At 40.3% G+C, this 19257-nt stretch overlaps 1 protein-coding gene across 3 annotated transcripts in view; it reads right to left on the reverse strand.

The window, feature by feature from the left end:
- LOC135219855 (pyrimidodiazepine synthase-like) overlaps window positions 1-19257 on the reverse strand; it is a 170968-nt gene that overhangs the window by 118692 nt on the left and 33019 nt on the right. For all 3 annotated transcript variants that reach the window (XM_064256965.1, XM_064256964.1, XM_064256963.1), the window contains exons 3-4: window positions 16139-16244; window positions 8378-8597 (exon numbers count right to left, since the gene is read on the reverse strand). In XM_064256965.1, the coding sequence (XP_064113035.1) occupies window positions 8378-8597; window positions 16139-16244 (326 nt within the window). The remainder of the gene's footprint in view (window positions 1-8377; window positions 8598-16138; window positions 16245-19257) is intronic.

Consider the following 19257-nt stretch of genomic DNA (forward strand, 5'->3'; position numbering starts at 1 on the left):
ACCTCTTGAGGATCGTTACGTTCCGTGCCCAAGCCCATAACTAATTCTCTCTTCTTGAGCTATGAGAGAGCTGAGAAATTATCCGAGATGATTTGGGCCACTCGATCCAAACTCATCCTTCGAGGAACTGGAGAGCCGACCATTTGGCTTCCAATTCTTTCAGACAATGTGCCAGAACATCTGTTCCTCTGTTCGGATGTCTGGCACCCTCTCGCTATCACCCGAGGTGATCCTCAAGGCGTTGAGAGAAAATTAGAATTATTACAAGATCTTTGATGTTATTCCAATTTCTTCGTGAGGAAAAATTGTAGAGGTCTGAATTGCTGTTTATTCAGGGAAAACAAGCTTCTCCAGCGAGGAAATGGTCCCCAGCAAACTCATCCATTCCCTCACTCAGCCTGCTTCCTTCCCTAAATAAGGCTGCGCTTTGCATAAGCAGGGAGAGCATTATTATAGTGCTATGCCGCGGTAGATTCGTACAGAATTCTGTTACCGTGCGGTAAACCCGCACCGAACAAGTATAAGAGATATCTTGTTGAAATTTCTAAGTAAACGGAAGGCATGTTCATTCATGATTACTAGAAATTTCCTCAACCCGAGGCTAAAATCCATGATTGTAGGGCAGAGAGACGCAACCAACCGCGCATGACACCAAGCTAGCTGGTACTGCGTAGATCACAGTAACAGCAGCCTTGTTCATCGTCTCGCACTATCTGCCTGAGTTGCCAGCTACTCCTTTTACGAAGGGATAGGTATGAAATTATCGAGCAAAAGGAAACTCTCAAGCAGGCATATTTAAACGAAACAAAATTCGCTAATACAGAATCTGAGTTGGTGTGTCGTAACAATACCTGAATAGTTATTCTTACTCCGAAAACTCTTGGAAGGTTGAAGGGAGTGTCAAATAAATACATTAGAACAACAGTTCTTTCGGCTTTCTATCCGCAGAGGTAAATACGATATGCGTATATGACTTGAACCCATGCGTTTTAGCAAAAACAATGACGCAAAGATAAACTACATAAGTATTGTAGTAATTTGAACATCGAATTCTCTACTACATCTTTCCTCGACGAGGAAGAGAGAAAGAAAGGAAAAAGACTGTCCACGTTCTAATGAATGAGACTTTTTTAAAAGAACTCCTTGACTCTTTTCCAAGACTCTTTGCCAAGAAAAGGGAGTAATATTCGAATAGAGATCATCAAGAGAGAACCGAGGATCGAAAAGGACCGTTCAATGTTCTTATGATATTGGACATAAGACTTCCTGGATCTAGTCTACAAGTCTTTTTTTCCTACTCCCCGGATGAGCCTCTGAAAATGAATGAGAGCTCTTCCGAAATTGTTAATGAGTTTATCCGCTTAAACGATAAAAACGTTAAAAGCTATGTCAATGAGAAACTACCCCATTTATGAGGGGTCCCCCACTTAAATGACAAAACGTTTAGTATCTTGACAATGGGGAAAACGTCCTTACTTGACAAACTATTAGCACTTTGCTAATAGGGGAAAACCCTTTAACATGACCGAAAGTCACCCAGGAATCCGAGTATATAATCTTCCCGATTCTCAGAGAAATCGATGAAGAGGAAAGAGGGGATCGAAGAAAAAATTTGGGTTAGGTGTCTCTCCGCTAACTCCGAATCCTTTTTAAAAATTTCTGTAAAGGAATGTCCTGTGGAGAGTCCTGAAAAAACCTCCTCTTGACGAGCGTTTATAAAGCGTCAAGCGTCCTAAGAAACGTCCTGAACAGCAAATAAAACGCCTTCTACAAGTCTTTTCTCTCGCAAAGCGTCCTGCCGAGCTTCCACCGAAGCGTCCTGGCGAATGTGCACAAAAGCGTCCTCATAAGCGTCCTGCCGAGCGTCTCAAAAAGCGTCCTGGAAAGCGTCCTCAAAAAACATCCTGCGTAGCTAAGAGCGTGTCTGAGCAGAGAACACCAAGTCTTCTGAACGACGTTTCAGAGAGGAACTCGTTGAGCGCCCTGATGCATGCAAGTCCCGCCAAGAGGCGTCCTGGCGAGCGACCTTGCCAACATCTCAATGTTATGACGAACCGCGTTTTGCGTATGACGTTGAATATTTTCAAGGGACGTCCTCATGCGAGTCTCCATGGAGAGCCGCACGCTGCTCCTGAAGTGTGTGAACACTAAAGGGAGACGTATGGCTTTTCGTCTTCAAGACGGGCCTTAAAGACCTTCATACCTTTTTACAAAGACAGTGGCCACAACTTGCGTCTTAGTAATGCAAAAGAACATCTCCAGAAACGCACTCAGCAAAGGAACGCCGAGCGTCCGAAAGACACCCTCGCAAGGTGCTTGCCGCGCGTCCTGGAGAATGTCTCTACTTATAGGACGTCGAGCACCTCCAAAAGCTAGCTCACGTCTAAATTGCCCTTCTTATGCCGAACCAGAGACATAAGTTGTTTGACTGTGCAAAGCAGCTTGCCGACGTCAAACTTATCAGCTTGCTTTTTCGAAGTAAAGCGAACGTTACATAACGTATACGGAGCGCCATGAGGAGAGGAGACGAAAACTGAGTTGCTCCTCCAAAAGGTGGAATCAAGAATGTCCTTGATTACCAAATTCTTTTGGAATGCTAGCGAGGTTGAAACAGCTCTAACTTCATGAGCGTTCACTCGCAGGAGGCTCAAATCACTCTTCTGGCAAGATGAATGAGCCTCCTTAATAATGTATAAATGAGCGTTCACTCGCAGGAGGCTCAAATCACTCTTCTGGCAAGATGAATGAGCCTCCTTAATAATGTATACATGATGTATAAATGAGCGTTCACTCGCAGGAGGCTCAAATCACTCTTCTGGCAAGATGAATGAGCCTCCTTAATATGTCCCTTAGGAAAAGAGCCAGTGCATTCTTCGAAAAGGGTAAATGTGGTCTCTTTACTCTTCATCCTCTCGTGACGAGAGAGAGGACGTGAAGCGTCCTCTTCTCTAAAGCTTCTTTAGGGGGCGCGAGTCCTTCCGAGAGCCCCAACCCCTGTGTGGGGAGGATGCCTCGGAGGACGAGAAACAATCCTTCAAGATTCGTGCACGTGCTCGATCTTCGGCAGCCTGGGAAGCGACAACAGGACCTGCCGAAAGGAAGCCAGATCAGCATGAAAAACCCGTAACCCTCCTTCGGCTTTTGACATGCCCTCTCCCTGGTTTTCTGGGAGTCCGACAGAGGTCTAGGCCTAGAGGCGTTATGGGGCCGATCTGACGTTCCCTCCTAACGAGAGAGAGAGGACGTGAAGCGTCCTCTTCTCTAAAGCTTCTTAGAGGGCGCGAGTCCTTCCGATAGCTCCAACCCTTGCGCGGGGAGGACGCCTCGGAGGACGAGAAGCAATCCTTCAAGATTCGTGCACGTGCACGATCTTTAGCAGCCTGGGAAGCGTCAACAGGTTCTGCCGAAGGGACGCCAGATCGGTGGGGAGCCCCCGTAACCCTCTTGCGGCTTTCGACATGCCCTCTCCCTGAGTCCTGGGAGTCCGACAGAGGTCCAGGCCTAGAGGCATTATGGGGCCGATCTGACGCCCCCTCCACAACACAAGGGGCCACTACACTTCACAATTAACACTGATTGGAGAGCGAGCACTTTAGTCTAAGATTACTTGATGTAATCCTCTAGCAGACACTTCTTCTAGGCCCGAAAGCCATACCACAGGGTTAGGCAAAATAAAATCTACAGGAGGTTAGAAGGTTCATTATTTCTAACTTCTGTTTATTGTGGAGGAAAACTCCTGATTCTAACACGCTCTAAAATGCGTACATGAATCCTACTTCTTCCGTAATCAGTCACACATTACACTAATTACATTGAACTTATGCAAAGAAAACATGTAAACGCCATATATACTAAGCGAGTGTCTACCGAAAGTTCCGGTAGCTTCACCTTACCCCAAGCAGACAACAAAGTCTGAAACTAGGCTAACTAGCTTCAGACATCAAATGCAATGAAAAATTTACGATAGCGTATGCCTAGCCACAAATCCAAGTCAATAATCGAAAGAATAATTAGGATACTTAAGCGGCTAATGAAGTTTCAAAATCCTAGGCGGAGGTCTGTAAACAGTTGTTTACCGACCGGCGACAGAAAAAAATATGAATAGAAAATGGGAATAGTTCCTGATATCCGCCTCCCAGCGGCGGGAATGGGTACTACCACCTGGCCGCCCACTGCGTGTGCCGCGAATTTTGAAATTCTGTCGGACTTCGGAGAATACAGCTATATATATATCTGTCAGGTAAGTTTCATGAACAAACCTTATTATATCTTTACTTACTCTTTCTATTATATTTCTATACAATATTTGTTATTTAGAAATGTACTTTCCTTATTTAATAACATGAAACCTCAAAATATGGGGTGGCATTTTGAGGGTTAGAACAGTTTAAGGGCATTTTAAGAATTTTCAATGAGGAAAATTTATTTGATGTGCAAGCAAATTGAGCTACAAGCTCGGGCACGGAACGAATTAAAATCGTAGGTCAAGGTACCACTGTAATTACCTGATTAAAGCCCTTCCCTTCTCCCCGCAGATGCACGTGGCAGGCTAAATCGAATTGGTTCTTTCTGCAGTTTTGTACCCATCAGTCCTGAAAGTGGGCTGGTCCTACACACCTACACTGGTGATGGTGGCTCCACCACAAAATTTGTAAGATTTGACTGCCATGGTAGTGAGCTTTCAACTATAGGTAAGTGTGTGTAAAATCTAATTTTATTACAATGGGAGCCATCACTCTGGTGAAAACCTGAGGAACCTTCATAACACTGAAGCAAAGAGCCTGAAATTGTTGTCTTTCTCTCGAACACAAACCTGAGGTACTTTCTTTAATTGGGATGAATAGGAACATGCAAAATATGCATCCTGTGGGTCTAATGTCATCATAAAATCTCCTGGGGGAATGGATGACAGGACTGGCTAGTTTCTTTCCATCTTGAATTCTGTCTTCAAGACGAAGACTTTGGGAGCGCTGACATCCAAGACGGGCCTCCAGCCCACCAATGACTTGGGGACCACAAACAAATGGTTGTAAAAACCTGGAAAATGAAGGTCCTGCACTGGCTCTATTGCTCCCTTTATTAAAAGAGACATAACTTCTGCAAGCGACGAAAGCCTCTGACTCTTGCGAATAAGCTATCAAGATGACTGGGCATATTGGCTAAGGGAGGAATTTTCACAAGGGGGATGATATAACCTGTTTTTAAAATCTTCACTATCCAGGCTTCTGCTCCTTTTTCTGCCAAACTTCCCAAAATGAAAGAAGTCTGGATCCAACTAATGCACAGAGGACGGTGTCCTCACTTGCGAGAGGAACCTTTAGAAGAGGTTTTCCTTACTGCTTTCAAGGCAAAGCGAGTACTTCCTCTGAAACAGGAGAAGGATCATGGTCTGGACTGAAAGGCTGCGCCCTCGAAGGAAGAGACTGCTTCGTATAGCAGGAGTCTCCTTTAGTCTCTTGGTGGACTGAGCGAGAATATCCTGAGGGCTTTTCTTCTGCAACTCAGAAGCTATGTCAAGGTCTGTTGATTGAGGATAAATATGCTTTTTATCCAATGGTGAATACAGCAATGCCGATCTTTTAGTTGCCGTAACTCCCTTAGAATGTGTATAAGTACCAGCACTCCCTCGTTTTCAGAGTGGCTAGCATATAAAGGGAAGCTAGCTCATGGGAGCTGTCTGTGATTCCCCTGTCAATACAAGATAACATTCCTAACCAGTCTGATGAAAAGTTGTTCTCTAAGAAGACTGAGCAAGATCTAACTTTGCAAGTCAAGGCACCCACTACCTAATCAAGAAAGTTCATGACTTCGAACACTTTGTTCTTGTGGAGATGCACTGGTTCCGTGGCCAAAAACAAAACCTTGGCTGACGAGAAAGCAGAATGCCTGGCCAAATCTACTAGCCCAGAGAAGTCTCCTTGGGAAGAGGCACAGATTTCCATATAAGGCGCGCGCCTCTTAAGTGGCATATGAGAGATACCTCCATCTCGACAACCTAGAGGAAGGAAAACTAAATGAGTTTTTGCCTTGGTCCCTCTTTTCTTAGCTACAACGGGTGCCTGAGTCAAAGAGGTGGCTAGAGGCGCTGAGGGAGAATTAATAAGTAAAGCCAAAATGCTATCCAGTTTCAGCTGAATATGGTCTACTTAGGTTGAAACAGCAGGAGCTACCAGAGAAGGAGGAGCCGATGGGTGCTCGGGTGCAACTGCACCTTGCTGTGACTCTACACAAACAAGCGGGCGCTACCTGGTGCTTGTTGATAGTAGAGGGTTCTGGCACCAATGGGTGCTTGCCTGCTTCCGAAGTTGCGGGTGCCTTGAGAGTTGCAGGCACTGGGGGAGCATCCCCTTCTGAGAGGCAATCAGAAGTAATTTGCTTGGACTGTCCCACTGGCTGCAAGATGGGCGCCGTACTCTAGACCTCTTCACAAGAACCACAGGTGGTGCTGCTACATCCATGGAGGCCCTCTTAAGAGGCCGAGACTTAATGGTTGAGTGCCACTGATGACGACAACATGGAGAGGTGTCTTCAGAACTGAACAACTTATTCACTTCCAAAGAGAGACCTTTCCAGCAGTTCTCTGTTGCAACCTGGAAAACTACAACAGGTTGAACTGAGGGGCAACTGCTCGTGGGACAGATCCTATCAACCTCCCATGGGCTACCAGTTTGACTCTTCCCATATACAATACGGCCCCCATATTCGCGTTTTCCGTATTCGCAGACTCACGCATACGTGGATTTCTCTCTGAAACATTTTCCCCCATTATTCGCAGAAAAATCACCTATTCGTAGTATTTTTCTCAGAAATATCCACAAATTCCTCCTGTTTTTTTTATCAATTTCATCATAAAATGCACTTTTTGTGATAAAAATATGATAAAAACTAAAAAATTTTAGTGGGTTTTTCTTGAGTTTTAACTAGCAAAATAAGAGGCTTTAAGCATTTTTATAGGGGTTCCAACTATCTGCGGGTTCCAACTATTCTCAGGGGGTTCTGGTACGCATCCCCCACAAATACAGGGGGACCACTGTACTGGGAAGTATGCCAGTGACCTTTGCCTGGGAGAGTCGATGGGACGAAGACCCACCTCTTCCAGTAACACTGCACAGTCACTCTTTGCCTTGTCCACCAGGACTTTCACTGATGAACCAAGCTGCTCCATCATCTGAACTAACAGTGAAAAGCATTTTTCAAGCTTTTCTTCTACGCACTTGGTGGGGTTGGGATCAGAAGTATGGGAGCCTGAAACTTTAGAAGGTGGTAAAGCAAGAGAACTGGGAACTGGGGCTAGAGAAATAACAGGAACATTCAAATCCAATGATCCCTGACTAGCTGATTTCGAACTAGCTCTAGCTAAAGCCTTTCTCTTCCTATCTCTATCCAATTTTCTTAAATTTTCTTAAATGAGATTCTAAGTTCCTCCATGTTCTCTCATCCCAATCTACAAACTCATTACATCTTAAATCTACAGAACTTACTTGTCCATGACAGGATGAACACAAGGTATGTGAATCATAAGACACTTTAGTCAATCTAGTCTTACAACTATTCGCACAATACCTAATGTTAGCAACACTAGAGTCCGACATGTTGTGATAGAAAGACAAATTGGTAATCAAAGTCAGAAACTATCTAGTTCTTTAAGTAGCAACAACCTAAATCTAAATAGATATTGCCAAGTCAGCCAACACAACACAAATAATACTTCATCAAATGCTGATAAAGATAAGGAAAAGGCAAGAATCAACTGCAGCTGACAACCTGTCTGTAGCCATCAGCCGGCAGAAACAAACTGAGGTTTTTGCCAAGTGGTTCCTCTCTTTCCCCGAAAGTTGGCAGGGTCGTTGTTACCTAGCCAAACCAAAACAAAATATTAGCGCAACCTGCAAATTTTGGAATTTTAATGCCGGCAAGTGAAACTCTTAGCTATATAATTACTGGTAAGTCCCATAATTAAAACATATGATTAAGCTTGGTAATAAACCTACCATTATCACTGGTAGGCCCCATATAACACACATAATTGTAAATATTCATTCAGCACACATCCTGAACAAATAATAGTGCCCAGATTTACATTAAAGTGTAGACATACTCTTCAGTAAAGAAGACTTAATTCATAACATCACTCAAAACTAATAATAAATAGAGAACTTAGAGGAAAAAATTGCAATCTGGACAAAACAGCCTGAGAATTAAAAAATCATAGGAGCATTTAAATTCTAAAACTGGCACCAACACACAGTACATACAGACACGTAACAACACCATAAACAAACATACTTCAATTATCATTTTATTTCATAATCTAATCTAAGGCTAACTCTATGTAACATAGCTTTTATGAAAACCATAAGAAACTTGACATATTTACCTTGGCCCATCTATCAATAAGAACTTTATCCTGGGCTTTCTTCCAAGGATCTGATGGGTATAAAGGTGGGTTTGGGTAAACTTCATCCAAATAATCACACGTAATAAGAGACTCATATATTGTTTCACCATTTTTCTCTAGAACAGGAACCTTGCCTAATGGGTTTTTCTCAAATAACCAGTCTGGTTTGGAACGTAAGTTGACATTTACCACTTCATGCCTGTAAGGAAAAAAAATTTTCAGTGATCCTACGCACACACAAGTTAAACAATTAAATTCAATTCTGGGGAGTCATCTGCTGTAAGACAAGGAAGCTGAAATGATAGTCATCATGAACCTGTGTAGGCATAGGGTCAGCTTACTTTACACACACAAACATAAGAAGGGTAATAAGAGCTGACCGACTGGCAATGACAGCCTACAGTAGGTTTGTTTGTGTGTTTACAATTGAAAAAACAAAAACAATGCTGCCCATGGAAAGGCAAAATAAATGATGTTATTTATATAGTGTGGGATACAAAAAATTTAGGAAATCCTTAACCCACCCCGACCAGTTGCTTACATAAGCTTCCGTCATGTATAACATAGGTTGAACCCTTAGTTGGATAAGTAATGCAATGTGTTTGCCGATAAACTCAATCATATCAATCCCATTTTTATCAAAACTTGGAATAAAATAACTCTATACAATGCAAAAAAGGAATAGGGGGTTTAAACAGACACACAGACATTTATACAATTACAGTGGTACCTCGAGATACGAAATTAATCCGTTCCGAGGCGGCCTTCGTATTATGAGTTTTTCGTATCTTGGAACACATTTTACATGTAAAATGGCTAATCCATTCCAAGCCCTCCAAAAACACCCCAGTAAATTATATTTCCAGGCCTAAAACACATGTTCTAGGGTTACAACGCCGATCCGACGGAAGAAATATGACTCCAAAAAGGCAAAATACTGTACATACTTGAGTAATATTCAACTGCATGTAATGTTCAACCCCATTTTCACTGCATATATTAGGACTTTAGCATATGTCCCTTAGCAATAAGCCTAGCCTATGTTAGCGGTTGCTACTGTAGCCTAGTCTATGATTCTGACATCTAAACCTAAGAGCTAAAAGCTTAGAATATGCCAATAAAATGTATAAATAATCAGTATGTACTCATTTCAAATAATTATTAATTAATCATTAACTATAATACACAAACAACCTAAAACAAACCTTCCAATCAATTGTTTACATACAGCTCTTACCCGTCTTACGAGTATCGAACGAGCGCCAAGCAATCATTTTTCCTAGCACACAGTAAGCCATAAATTGTCATTAGTATCTCTCTTCAACCAATGAAACTACCAAACAGTATAATAACCATTCATTTCTATTCTTTATTTTATCTTTACCTAATGGAGATACCGAGTTACTGACAGCTATATAATGAAACATACGTATACATAACATAATAATAAAACAGAAGAATTCTAAAAAATACGTATTTGTTGGCAGTCTGATTTATTTTATATTTTATGATATCTAATTCACAATTTTTTTATTAAATGTATTGCATGTACTCATTTCAAATAATTATTAAGTAACCATTAACTATAATAAACAAACAAAAAAAAAGCTTCCAAACGTCTGTTTACATCCAGCACTTACGAGTATCGAACAATCGACAAGCAATCACTTTACACAATCACTTTACACAGTAAGCCATAAATTTTCATTATCTCTCATCAACTACTGAAACTACCAAACAGTATAATACCCATTCATTTCTATTCTTTATTCTATCTTTACCTAATGTTTTTTTTTTTATTAAATGTATTGCATGAATAAGTTTTTCAATTTACAGCATCCTTTTACCTTTAGAATACTTAAAGCACAAGGGGTAGATGCTGACCAATAGGAGTTTACTCAGTTGGCGGCGCGGGAGTTTTAAAATTGTTCTCGGTGGTCCGGGCGAATCTCGGGACTTTACAGCAACAACCTTTCGTATCTTGAAAACTTTTTGTATGTAGAGCTGTAAAATTTTTCGCATTGGCTTTCGTATCTCGAGTTTTTCGTAAGTAGAGCCTTTCGTATCTCAAGGTACTACTGTATAAGTTGTAATACAATATTTATATTTGGTTTGCACAAAACCAATAACAATAACACACTTCACCAATACATTATAAAAATATCTTGTCCATAAAAAGGAAATTACGTATTCGCATTCATAATATATAGCTACTAATCAAACATCGTAACAAGCCCCTCAAACACCAACATCAAAATAAAAAAATAATCCTTATTTTTTTTCTTCAAGCTCCCAGTCATTTATTCATCATAAATCTTTAATACTTCAAATACATATACTGGCACAGGTCAATTAAGTTATTTTCCTCTCCAAAAAGTGCATCAATGATCGTATAATATAGATTTCTGAATTTCTGCCTCTTTGATCTTGACCTTGGACATTTAATTAAAACATGTGCTTCACCCTGCACTGTCTGTGAATCACAATTACAAACTCGCAACTCCCTTGGCGTTCTACTTCACCTTCCTGTCTCTATCCGTAGATCGTGGGACATTATACGTACTCTTGTGAAGGCAGTTTGTACACATTCTGGTATGTAAACATTCTCACTATACACTCTTTGAATTTGCAAAGATCTATTTAAAATTTCTCAATATGTATAATATTTTGTTGCCATTTCAGGTTTATTACAAATTTCATCTTTTATTTGGTCAAGGCTTGATCCCACATCATTAGTCACACAAGAATTAAAAAATCTGTAACCTGGCATATTTTCCCTTCTGCAAATATCATAAATGTAATGGAAAGGTTCTTCAATATAAATGTCTGCTAATTTCTTTTCTAGGAAAGTTTTCTTCTTATCTGTACTTCATGAGTAAATGACTCAAGACCACTCTCCACTAAGCACAATATCATAGGTGTATTATTTCAGACTCATAATAAGCATTTAACAGCCTGATTATACAACCTTTCCATGCATATTAAGTTGGTTGTAAGCCAACTCTCTGCGCTATATGGGAGTGACGTTCCTACCGCTGCTTTTAGTACCATGACTTTATATGCATATGGCATAGTTGTAGTGTTATAACAAAATATTGAGAATTTGTTAATGGTCTTTGCATTCTCAATTTCATGTTGCTTAAGCAGTGATTGCATTTTGACATCACTCGTAAACCATGCACCAAGATACAGATATTTCTCACAATGGTTTATCTTGATATTATTTATGACTAGACTTTATCTCCTGCATTTCCATTAACTACAAAAAACTTTGTCTTTTTCTCATTATCAATCATCTCATATGATATACAGTAGCCCAACATAATCCCTATTTTCTCCAAACACTTTTCTCTCTTGATGTACTTAAAATAACTGTGTCATCCATCATTAACGGTGTATGCATTGTCCCTAAAAACCCATCTCTGCTAATTCCCTCCTTTATCATTTTAACCATTTTATCTAGATACATTGCATACAACAGACAGCTTGTTGGGGCACCCTGATGAATCCCAACAGTAGATATAATCAAAGCTGATTTCAACACTCTCATTGTACAAGCATAGATCTTATGTATGGCCATTAAGACACTCAATTAACTTATCTCTTGGCACATGGTCGTATGCTTTACTTCTTCTTCTTCCCAGCTTTATCCCTATTCGGGGTCACTGTTTTTAATGAGTCTCTTCCATCTACCTCTGTCCTGTGTCATTTCCTCCCGTACTCCCTTCTCCCTCATATCATCTTTAAAGCACTCTCCACCTGGTCTTAGGTCTTCCTCTCCTTTGTGTTCCATCCCGTTCCACGCCCATCACTTCTCTTGCCATGTGTTGCTCATCTCTTCTCATCAGGTGGCCATAACATCTTAACCTTGCCTCTTGCACTTTCTTTGATGCTTCAGTGACCTTTACTGTACCCCTAATATGTTCATTTCTAACTTTGTCCATTTTGGTTACTCCACTCATCCATCTAAGCATCCTCATCTCGGTTACGTCCAACTTTCTGCCCTCTGTTTTCTTTAGTGGTGCTACTTCCAATCCATATGTCATTGCTGGTCTGACCACTGCCTTGTGCACTCTGCCCTTCTATCTTATAGGGACTTTCCTATCACATATGACATCAGACACCTTCCTCCAGTTGTTCCAACCACACCGAATCCAGTTGTTAATTTCCTCTTCCATGTTCCCCTCACTGTCAATCACTGAGCCAAGGTACTTGAACTTATAGACCCTTTTGATGTTTCCTCCGCCTTATTTTATTGTTTGCTGGTTGCCATCCAGTACGGTTGTCATATATTCTGTCTTTTTTCCTGCTTATCCTTAAACCTCTACTCTCCAAGGCATATCTCCATCTTTCAAGCTTCCCCTCCAATTCTTCCCTGTTCTTGGGTACCAAGACTATGTCATCTGAATAAAGCAGACACCATGGTGGCTCCTCCCTGACATCCTCTGTTAACACATCTAAGATAATGTTAAACAGAAGCCTGACTCCAACTTGGAAATTTTCTGTTTTTCCAACTGTAGATCTGATGCTGGTCTTTACATTTCTATACATCTCCCTGATCATTTTGGAATACTTCTCCATCACTCCTCTCTCCCTGAGACATCCCCATATTTCCTGACATGGTACTCTGTCATATGCTTCTCTCTGTATTTTTCCATAATTTGTCTTAGAGCAAAAATACCATTCACAGTACTGAGCCCCTTCATCAATCCTAGTTGCTGTCTACCAATGAAAACGGTCGTATGCTTTATTAAAATCTACAAATAAAACACAGAGTTTCTTTTTCTTGAAGAGTATATAGACCATCATAAGCCTTAAGGATAAGATCTGCTCAATACACCCTCTACCTTTTTGGGGTCCTGCCTAGCATTTCAATACTAACCCACAGATTCAATTGTCTTAAGAAATCAATTGTCTCCAGAAACAACGCATCATAAATTTTTGCCAAAGTGTTCATTATGCTGATGCCCCTATAATTCCCACAGTCCATTATATTACCTTATTTGAAGAGTGTAACCAACCTGTTATGGCACCAAGCAAAAGGATACACAAAGTTACAAAATAAAAAGTTGAAAATAGTAAGGAAAAAAGCCAACCAAGTCATTGGCACTAGCGAAAATATAGGGTTAAAAAACTTCTAAAAATATAACTTGAACTGAACATCATCTGTCTGATTATTGTCATCATTATTTATCCCATTCCCTTTCTAGTTAATTGATTTCCAAATAATTTTTGGATCATCCTTTTCAAAGATTCTTTTCTACCTTAGGTGATACTGATTCCATTCATTTTGATCCTCCTCTCTCCCATCATCCAATTTACATTCTTTTACCACCCTATTGATTATCAGGGTGGCCGATTTTAGTCCAGTACACATTGACTCCACATCGATTACATCCAAATTGGGAGCTATTGCCTCCTCTATGGCTATTTCAAATCTATTTACATCTACTTCCTTGTAAGCAAGGCCCCTTGTTATGCATCTGTGATATGAATAATTTGAGTCGAAGTGAGATCTGCCCAAATCTCTCCCACACTCAGTTAATACTGATAGGGCCACCTCCCGCACACAAGTGGGATTAAGCCTCAGCATCATCGGGACAGGGTCAGACATTAAAATGTTTTGATTTATTTCTACAGACTTCAAGTGATTAAGCAATTTTTGTGAAATAATACGCAAGTCAATTTCTGATACCCAATCTGACCCTCTTATGAAGGTTACACAGGACAGTTTATACTGTATTATAGTATGATTTTATTTCCTTTTGATAATCAGCAGAACTTATTTTAGTTTGGTAAAACAACCATTGCAAAATAAATGAAGATGAAAAGAACCACAGATTAACCAACTTTTCAAAATTATTACCAAACAATCAGCTTCAAGGAATGGTTCTGACATAATCAATGGACGGGGCTTAGCTTCAAAGCTAGGTGAACTTTGCTATAGAAGCAGCATATATAGTACTACAATCAATTAACTAAAACAAATGAAATGAGGAAATGATGAGCATCACCCAACTATGTCAGAGGAATTGGAATTGGATGACAAATGACAACAAAAAGAAATTTATTAAAAGCAACTTGTATAGATGAAGATAACAAGCAAGTATAAATGAAGCGAAGTTAGATTTTCTTTTAAAGAATGAAATGTTCGCCTTTCTAAAATCCTACACAAATAGATTTGTGCCTATAATAAAAGTCTTATATAATTAACTACAAAAGATGCTTAAAATGACTGAATGATAGTCAGTGTATGAAGTTCAGTAGGTTGGTTTTTAAAAAAGAAATAACCACCTGCTTCCATCCTTGGTTTACAATAAAACATTCCAATCCCAATATATAAACTAGTATAACAAATGAAGGAACAGCATGATGAGAGCATACTGTTAACTGTATATAAGAATAGTGATAACACCCTCAAAAGACAAAAATCGTACATTGCAAATAGAAAAGATTATAGCAATTGAAAAATCAAGAATACATACCAAATATATGGTCAAGAATGCACTCCATTACCACTTGCCCGAGTGTTGGAAGATATAAAGCAAATCAGTCAGATATTTGTCTGAATGCATCTTACAGAGTAAACAGAACCGACCACACTTCCACAATGAGCACAACCCTGACTTGTGGGTAACTTCTTCATTCTACCTTTCAAGATCAACTTCCATCCACAACACTTACTTTTGCTTTTTCTTCTCAAGCCTGTCTAATGTATGCTTTCTGTTGCTGTTATTGTCAACTGTTTGGTGAACTTCACTGCCACTTCTTATCTCACTGTTTACATTACTACTTTAATCTATCTTGAATTGCTCATTTCATAATTGGTTTGGGAGAGGTTTTACAACATATGTCCTTCCTGCTCCAACTCTCCCTGGAACTGGTTAGAAAAAAAACAGTTCAGAATATCTTAGTTTAACCTGACCATTGAGCTGAGTAAAAGCTCTCCTAGGGCTGGCCCTACGGATTAAATATTTTTAAGTGGCTAGGAATCTATTGGTTACCTAGCAACAGGACCTACAGCTTATTGTTGGATCCGAACCACATTATATAGAGAAATTAATTTCTAATTACCAGAAACAATTTCTCTGACTCCACATTGGCACAGCGGGGAATCAAACTTGGGACTACCGAATCGGTAGGCAAGCACATAAACCACTCGTTCAACGAAGAACTGCTTGGAACTGGTACTGAGCAGCTAGGGTGCAAATATTGTAAATAAAGATACATAACAAAAATGAATTAGTTTAAGGCTTAGAAACTTACTATGACAAAAGTGGTTAAAAGAGAAGAATTTTCAGACAAATACTGTAACACCATACATTAGACAGGTTAACCATCACAGTACTGTTTTTAAGTGAAGGAGAGTGTAACATTCAATTTTATGTTTAGTCCATGCTTATATGAAAAATAAAAGAACAGAAAGCATGGTCTAACATTGACTAAATTGGCCACAAATAGATAAATAATGAAGGAATGGAGAGAATGCCAAAGCTCTGTAAATGTGGAAACAAATAATCGTAACACTGAAAATCCAAATGGTCATTAATTTCCAAGAAGTTGATATGGGATCTGCAGGCCCAGTCACCTCAGCTGGCAATGTGTTACGTACTGAAAATGTTAGTAAACTATAAAAAATACAACAGAGTATTTTGAAATCTAAGAACAAAGGAATGAGCTTTCTATGAAATATTTCTGATATTTACATAATTAAAACAGAAGCTGGTATTCCTTACTTACTTTATATTCTTAGCAAGCAGCACTAAACGCGTACGCTGTGCATATGGGCAATACTTCATACTGTAACATCGCATGACTCCAATTCCTAAAGGAGGGCATAGAGACCCTGAAAAAGAAAGCAATGCTGTCATTATGCAGTAAAAAACTTGCATGCTGAAAGGTATTTAGTACTAATATGTAGTAGTAATTAAAAACATTTTATCATAACATAGAGCAGGTTTCCCCACTGGGTATATAATACCCAAGAAAACTAAGTCTCGCCTCAGTCTACTCAGTTTATAAAAGATTTATACTGGGTCCTTTATTAACAAGAATGAAATAAAAGAAATTTAGCCACAGCAAAAAAGCTAGGGTCAATGATGCCAAAATAACTTTATGAATAGTATATAGAAAACTAACAGGTGTAGTTAGCTGTTTCTTAAACATGAAACACTTAACAGAAAAATTATTGACTGTAGGCTGGTCAAGATGCTTCACTAGCTAATAGAGAATAAAATTAAAATAACAATGAATATTATTGAAAAATTCTTCACAGTCCATTTTTATTATCATATGGTTTAAAGACAGTAATAAGATGTTATTGTCATGATACAATAAAGTTTTATGCATACTTACCTGGCAGATATATACTTAGCTATAGACTCCGTCGTCCCCGATAGAAATTCGAATTTCGCGGCACACGCTACAGGTAGGTCAGGTGATCTACCGCCCCGCCGCTGGGTGGCGGGAATAGGAACCATTCCTGTTTTCTAATACAGATTTTCTCTTCCACCTGTCTCCTGAGGGGAGGCTGAGTGGGCCATTAATCGTATATATCTGCCAGGTAAGTATACATAAAACTTTATTGTATCATGACAATAACATTTTTATGCATTCAACTTACCTGTCAGATATATACTTAGCTGATTGGCACCTTTGGCGGAGGGTAAGAGACAGCTAATTTACTGAATAGACAGGAAACAACATACGTTGTAGGTAATAAATAAATAAAACCTTGGTTCCTATGTGTTTAGACGAAGGGTTGACCTCCTAGCTATTGCTAGAAGTCTGCTTCGTCTCAAGAGCCTCAGCGAGGATGTGACCTATGGCTAAGAGTTCTTGTAGATCTGTCAATGGGGTCTTATCCACTTACTTGACAGAATCTAATGGTTATTTGTCAAAGGGGTCCTATCCACTTACATGACAAAACACCTATGCCTAGTGGCATAATTAAGGAGCACAACACCGATCCCGATCACCTGATCCTCACACGAGGGTTCGTGCTTAACTTGAAAAAGAGTTATCCCCAAACTCCTTTCAAACAACCCAAATAATAAAAAATTCCGTTAAATTAAGATTTAACTCACTAGTTAAGGATCAGTGTCGGCTCCCTATCCCAGCAACATATCCGTAGACACGTATAACCCAGAGAGACGTATCTCTCGTAGGTCAACTTGACATCCTTCGTATAATGGGAGGTCAACCCAGAGTTGCATCTCCCGTAAATGACAGCTAATATGTACTTAATGACATATTGTTATGGAAAAAACAATAATTCATAAAAGCTCGCACTTCATTCGCTTTTAATTCTCAGCTGTTTAAAGGAATCATCAAGATACTCATGAAGTGTTTTAGTGATCACATAGTTTCAAAGAAGACCAGGGCTTTCTTAGAAATGGATCTCTTCTGGATGAAGCCTAGAGCCTGGCTGGCGCCTCGTGCTTGCCTGGTTGGCTCCTCGCGCCTGCCTGGCGCCTCGCGCCTGGCTGGCGTCTTGCGCCTGGCTGGTGCCTCGCGCCTGGCTGGTGCCTCGCGCTTGTCTGGTGCCTCGCGCCTGGCTGGCTCCTCGCGCCTGCCTGGCGCCTCGCTCTTGGCTGGCGCCTTGCGCCTGCCTGGAACCTCGCCTCTGGAGCCTGGCCGGTTCCTCCCCACTTGCTAGAGCTTCGAGCTTGTTAGTGTCTCGAAGATGTCTGTCGATGTCCCCATCGAACTCTCTTATCTGTCCGATTTGTTCGCCTCTAGCAAATCTAAGCCAGGTTGGAGGCTCACTCTTTCTCCTCATCAGACAATGACAGTGATTCTTGGGACTGTCTGCCTCTGGCGTTTTTTTACGCCTGTTATGGCCTTTTAGTGCCTAGTTGGCGCTACATTGTCCGAAAGTCCTAAACAACCACAATAGTTTATCAGGAGACTTTGAGAAGGGTGGAAGACCTTCCACTTTGAGCTCTCGGCCTCTCCGGCAAGGGGAGGAGAAGTAGTCAACTACATCCATAAATGATATGAAATCTAACAGTACGAGAGATAAGAGTCTTATTCCGAAAAGGATCCTTCGTGATTACTTCTGTTGCTACCGAGATCTCTTCTTACATGTTGATGAGGTTTCTCGTTGTAGAATCTTCCCTATCCTTGCCCGAAGGAAGGGAAGGAGCCTGGAAGTCGTAGGAGACTCAGAGTAGAAATTGGGCGGACCCCTGATTTCTTAGCTCTTTATATATATCCCTCTTAATACTAACTGGGCAGCATTTTGAGCCCTCATCACATTCCAAAAACTCTGTAGGCAAACGTTTCAACCATTTCTTCTTCTGTAGATGAAAATGTAAGGACCCTGTCTGAACAACGAAACTCTATCTGGAGCGTTGAGTGAGGAACAGAGGGTTTTAGTTCTTTTGCCAGACATATTATGCTGGCAAGAACCCATTGCCGAGTTCCCATAGAATCTGATGCGAGATTCCAATGCACAAAAAATTCCCTTTTCTTCTTGGTCGTATAGGACCGAGAGAAACAAGGAATTCTCTCATAAAATTTCTGAAAGAAGTTTTATGAGGAGCAGTTCCATCTTGTCATAACACGGAATCTGAGGACTCCAAACAAAAAGAATCCCATACTCAGTGCATGATATCCTACTCTTATCGTATAGAGGTATCGTATAAGATCCCGATCTTAATTCTCTGCTATATCTAATTCTCCTTGCAGAGACAGAATATAACCTTATACTGCGTTGTTGATAAAAGATATAGACAAAGGTGATTCTTCCCTCTGAAAGGGAAGAAAACACCCTGTATGTGGTTCACAGAGGTATAGGAAGAGGACAGCTTCCCTATTCCCACCAGCAAGATCTGCAGCAAGTCTATGTCTTTACC

Source organism: Macrobrachium nipponense, chromosome 1 (assembly GCF_015104395.2).
Source record: "Macrobrachium nipponense isolate FS-2020 chromosome 1, ASM1510439v2, whole genome shotgun sequence".
NCBI classification, from domain to species: Eukaryota; Metazoa; Arthropoda; class Malacostraca; order Decapoda; family Palaemonidae; genus Macrobrachium; species Macrobrachium nipponense.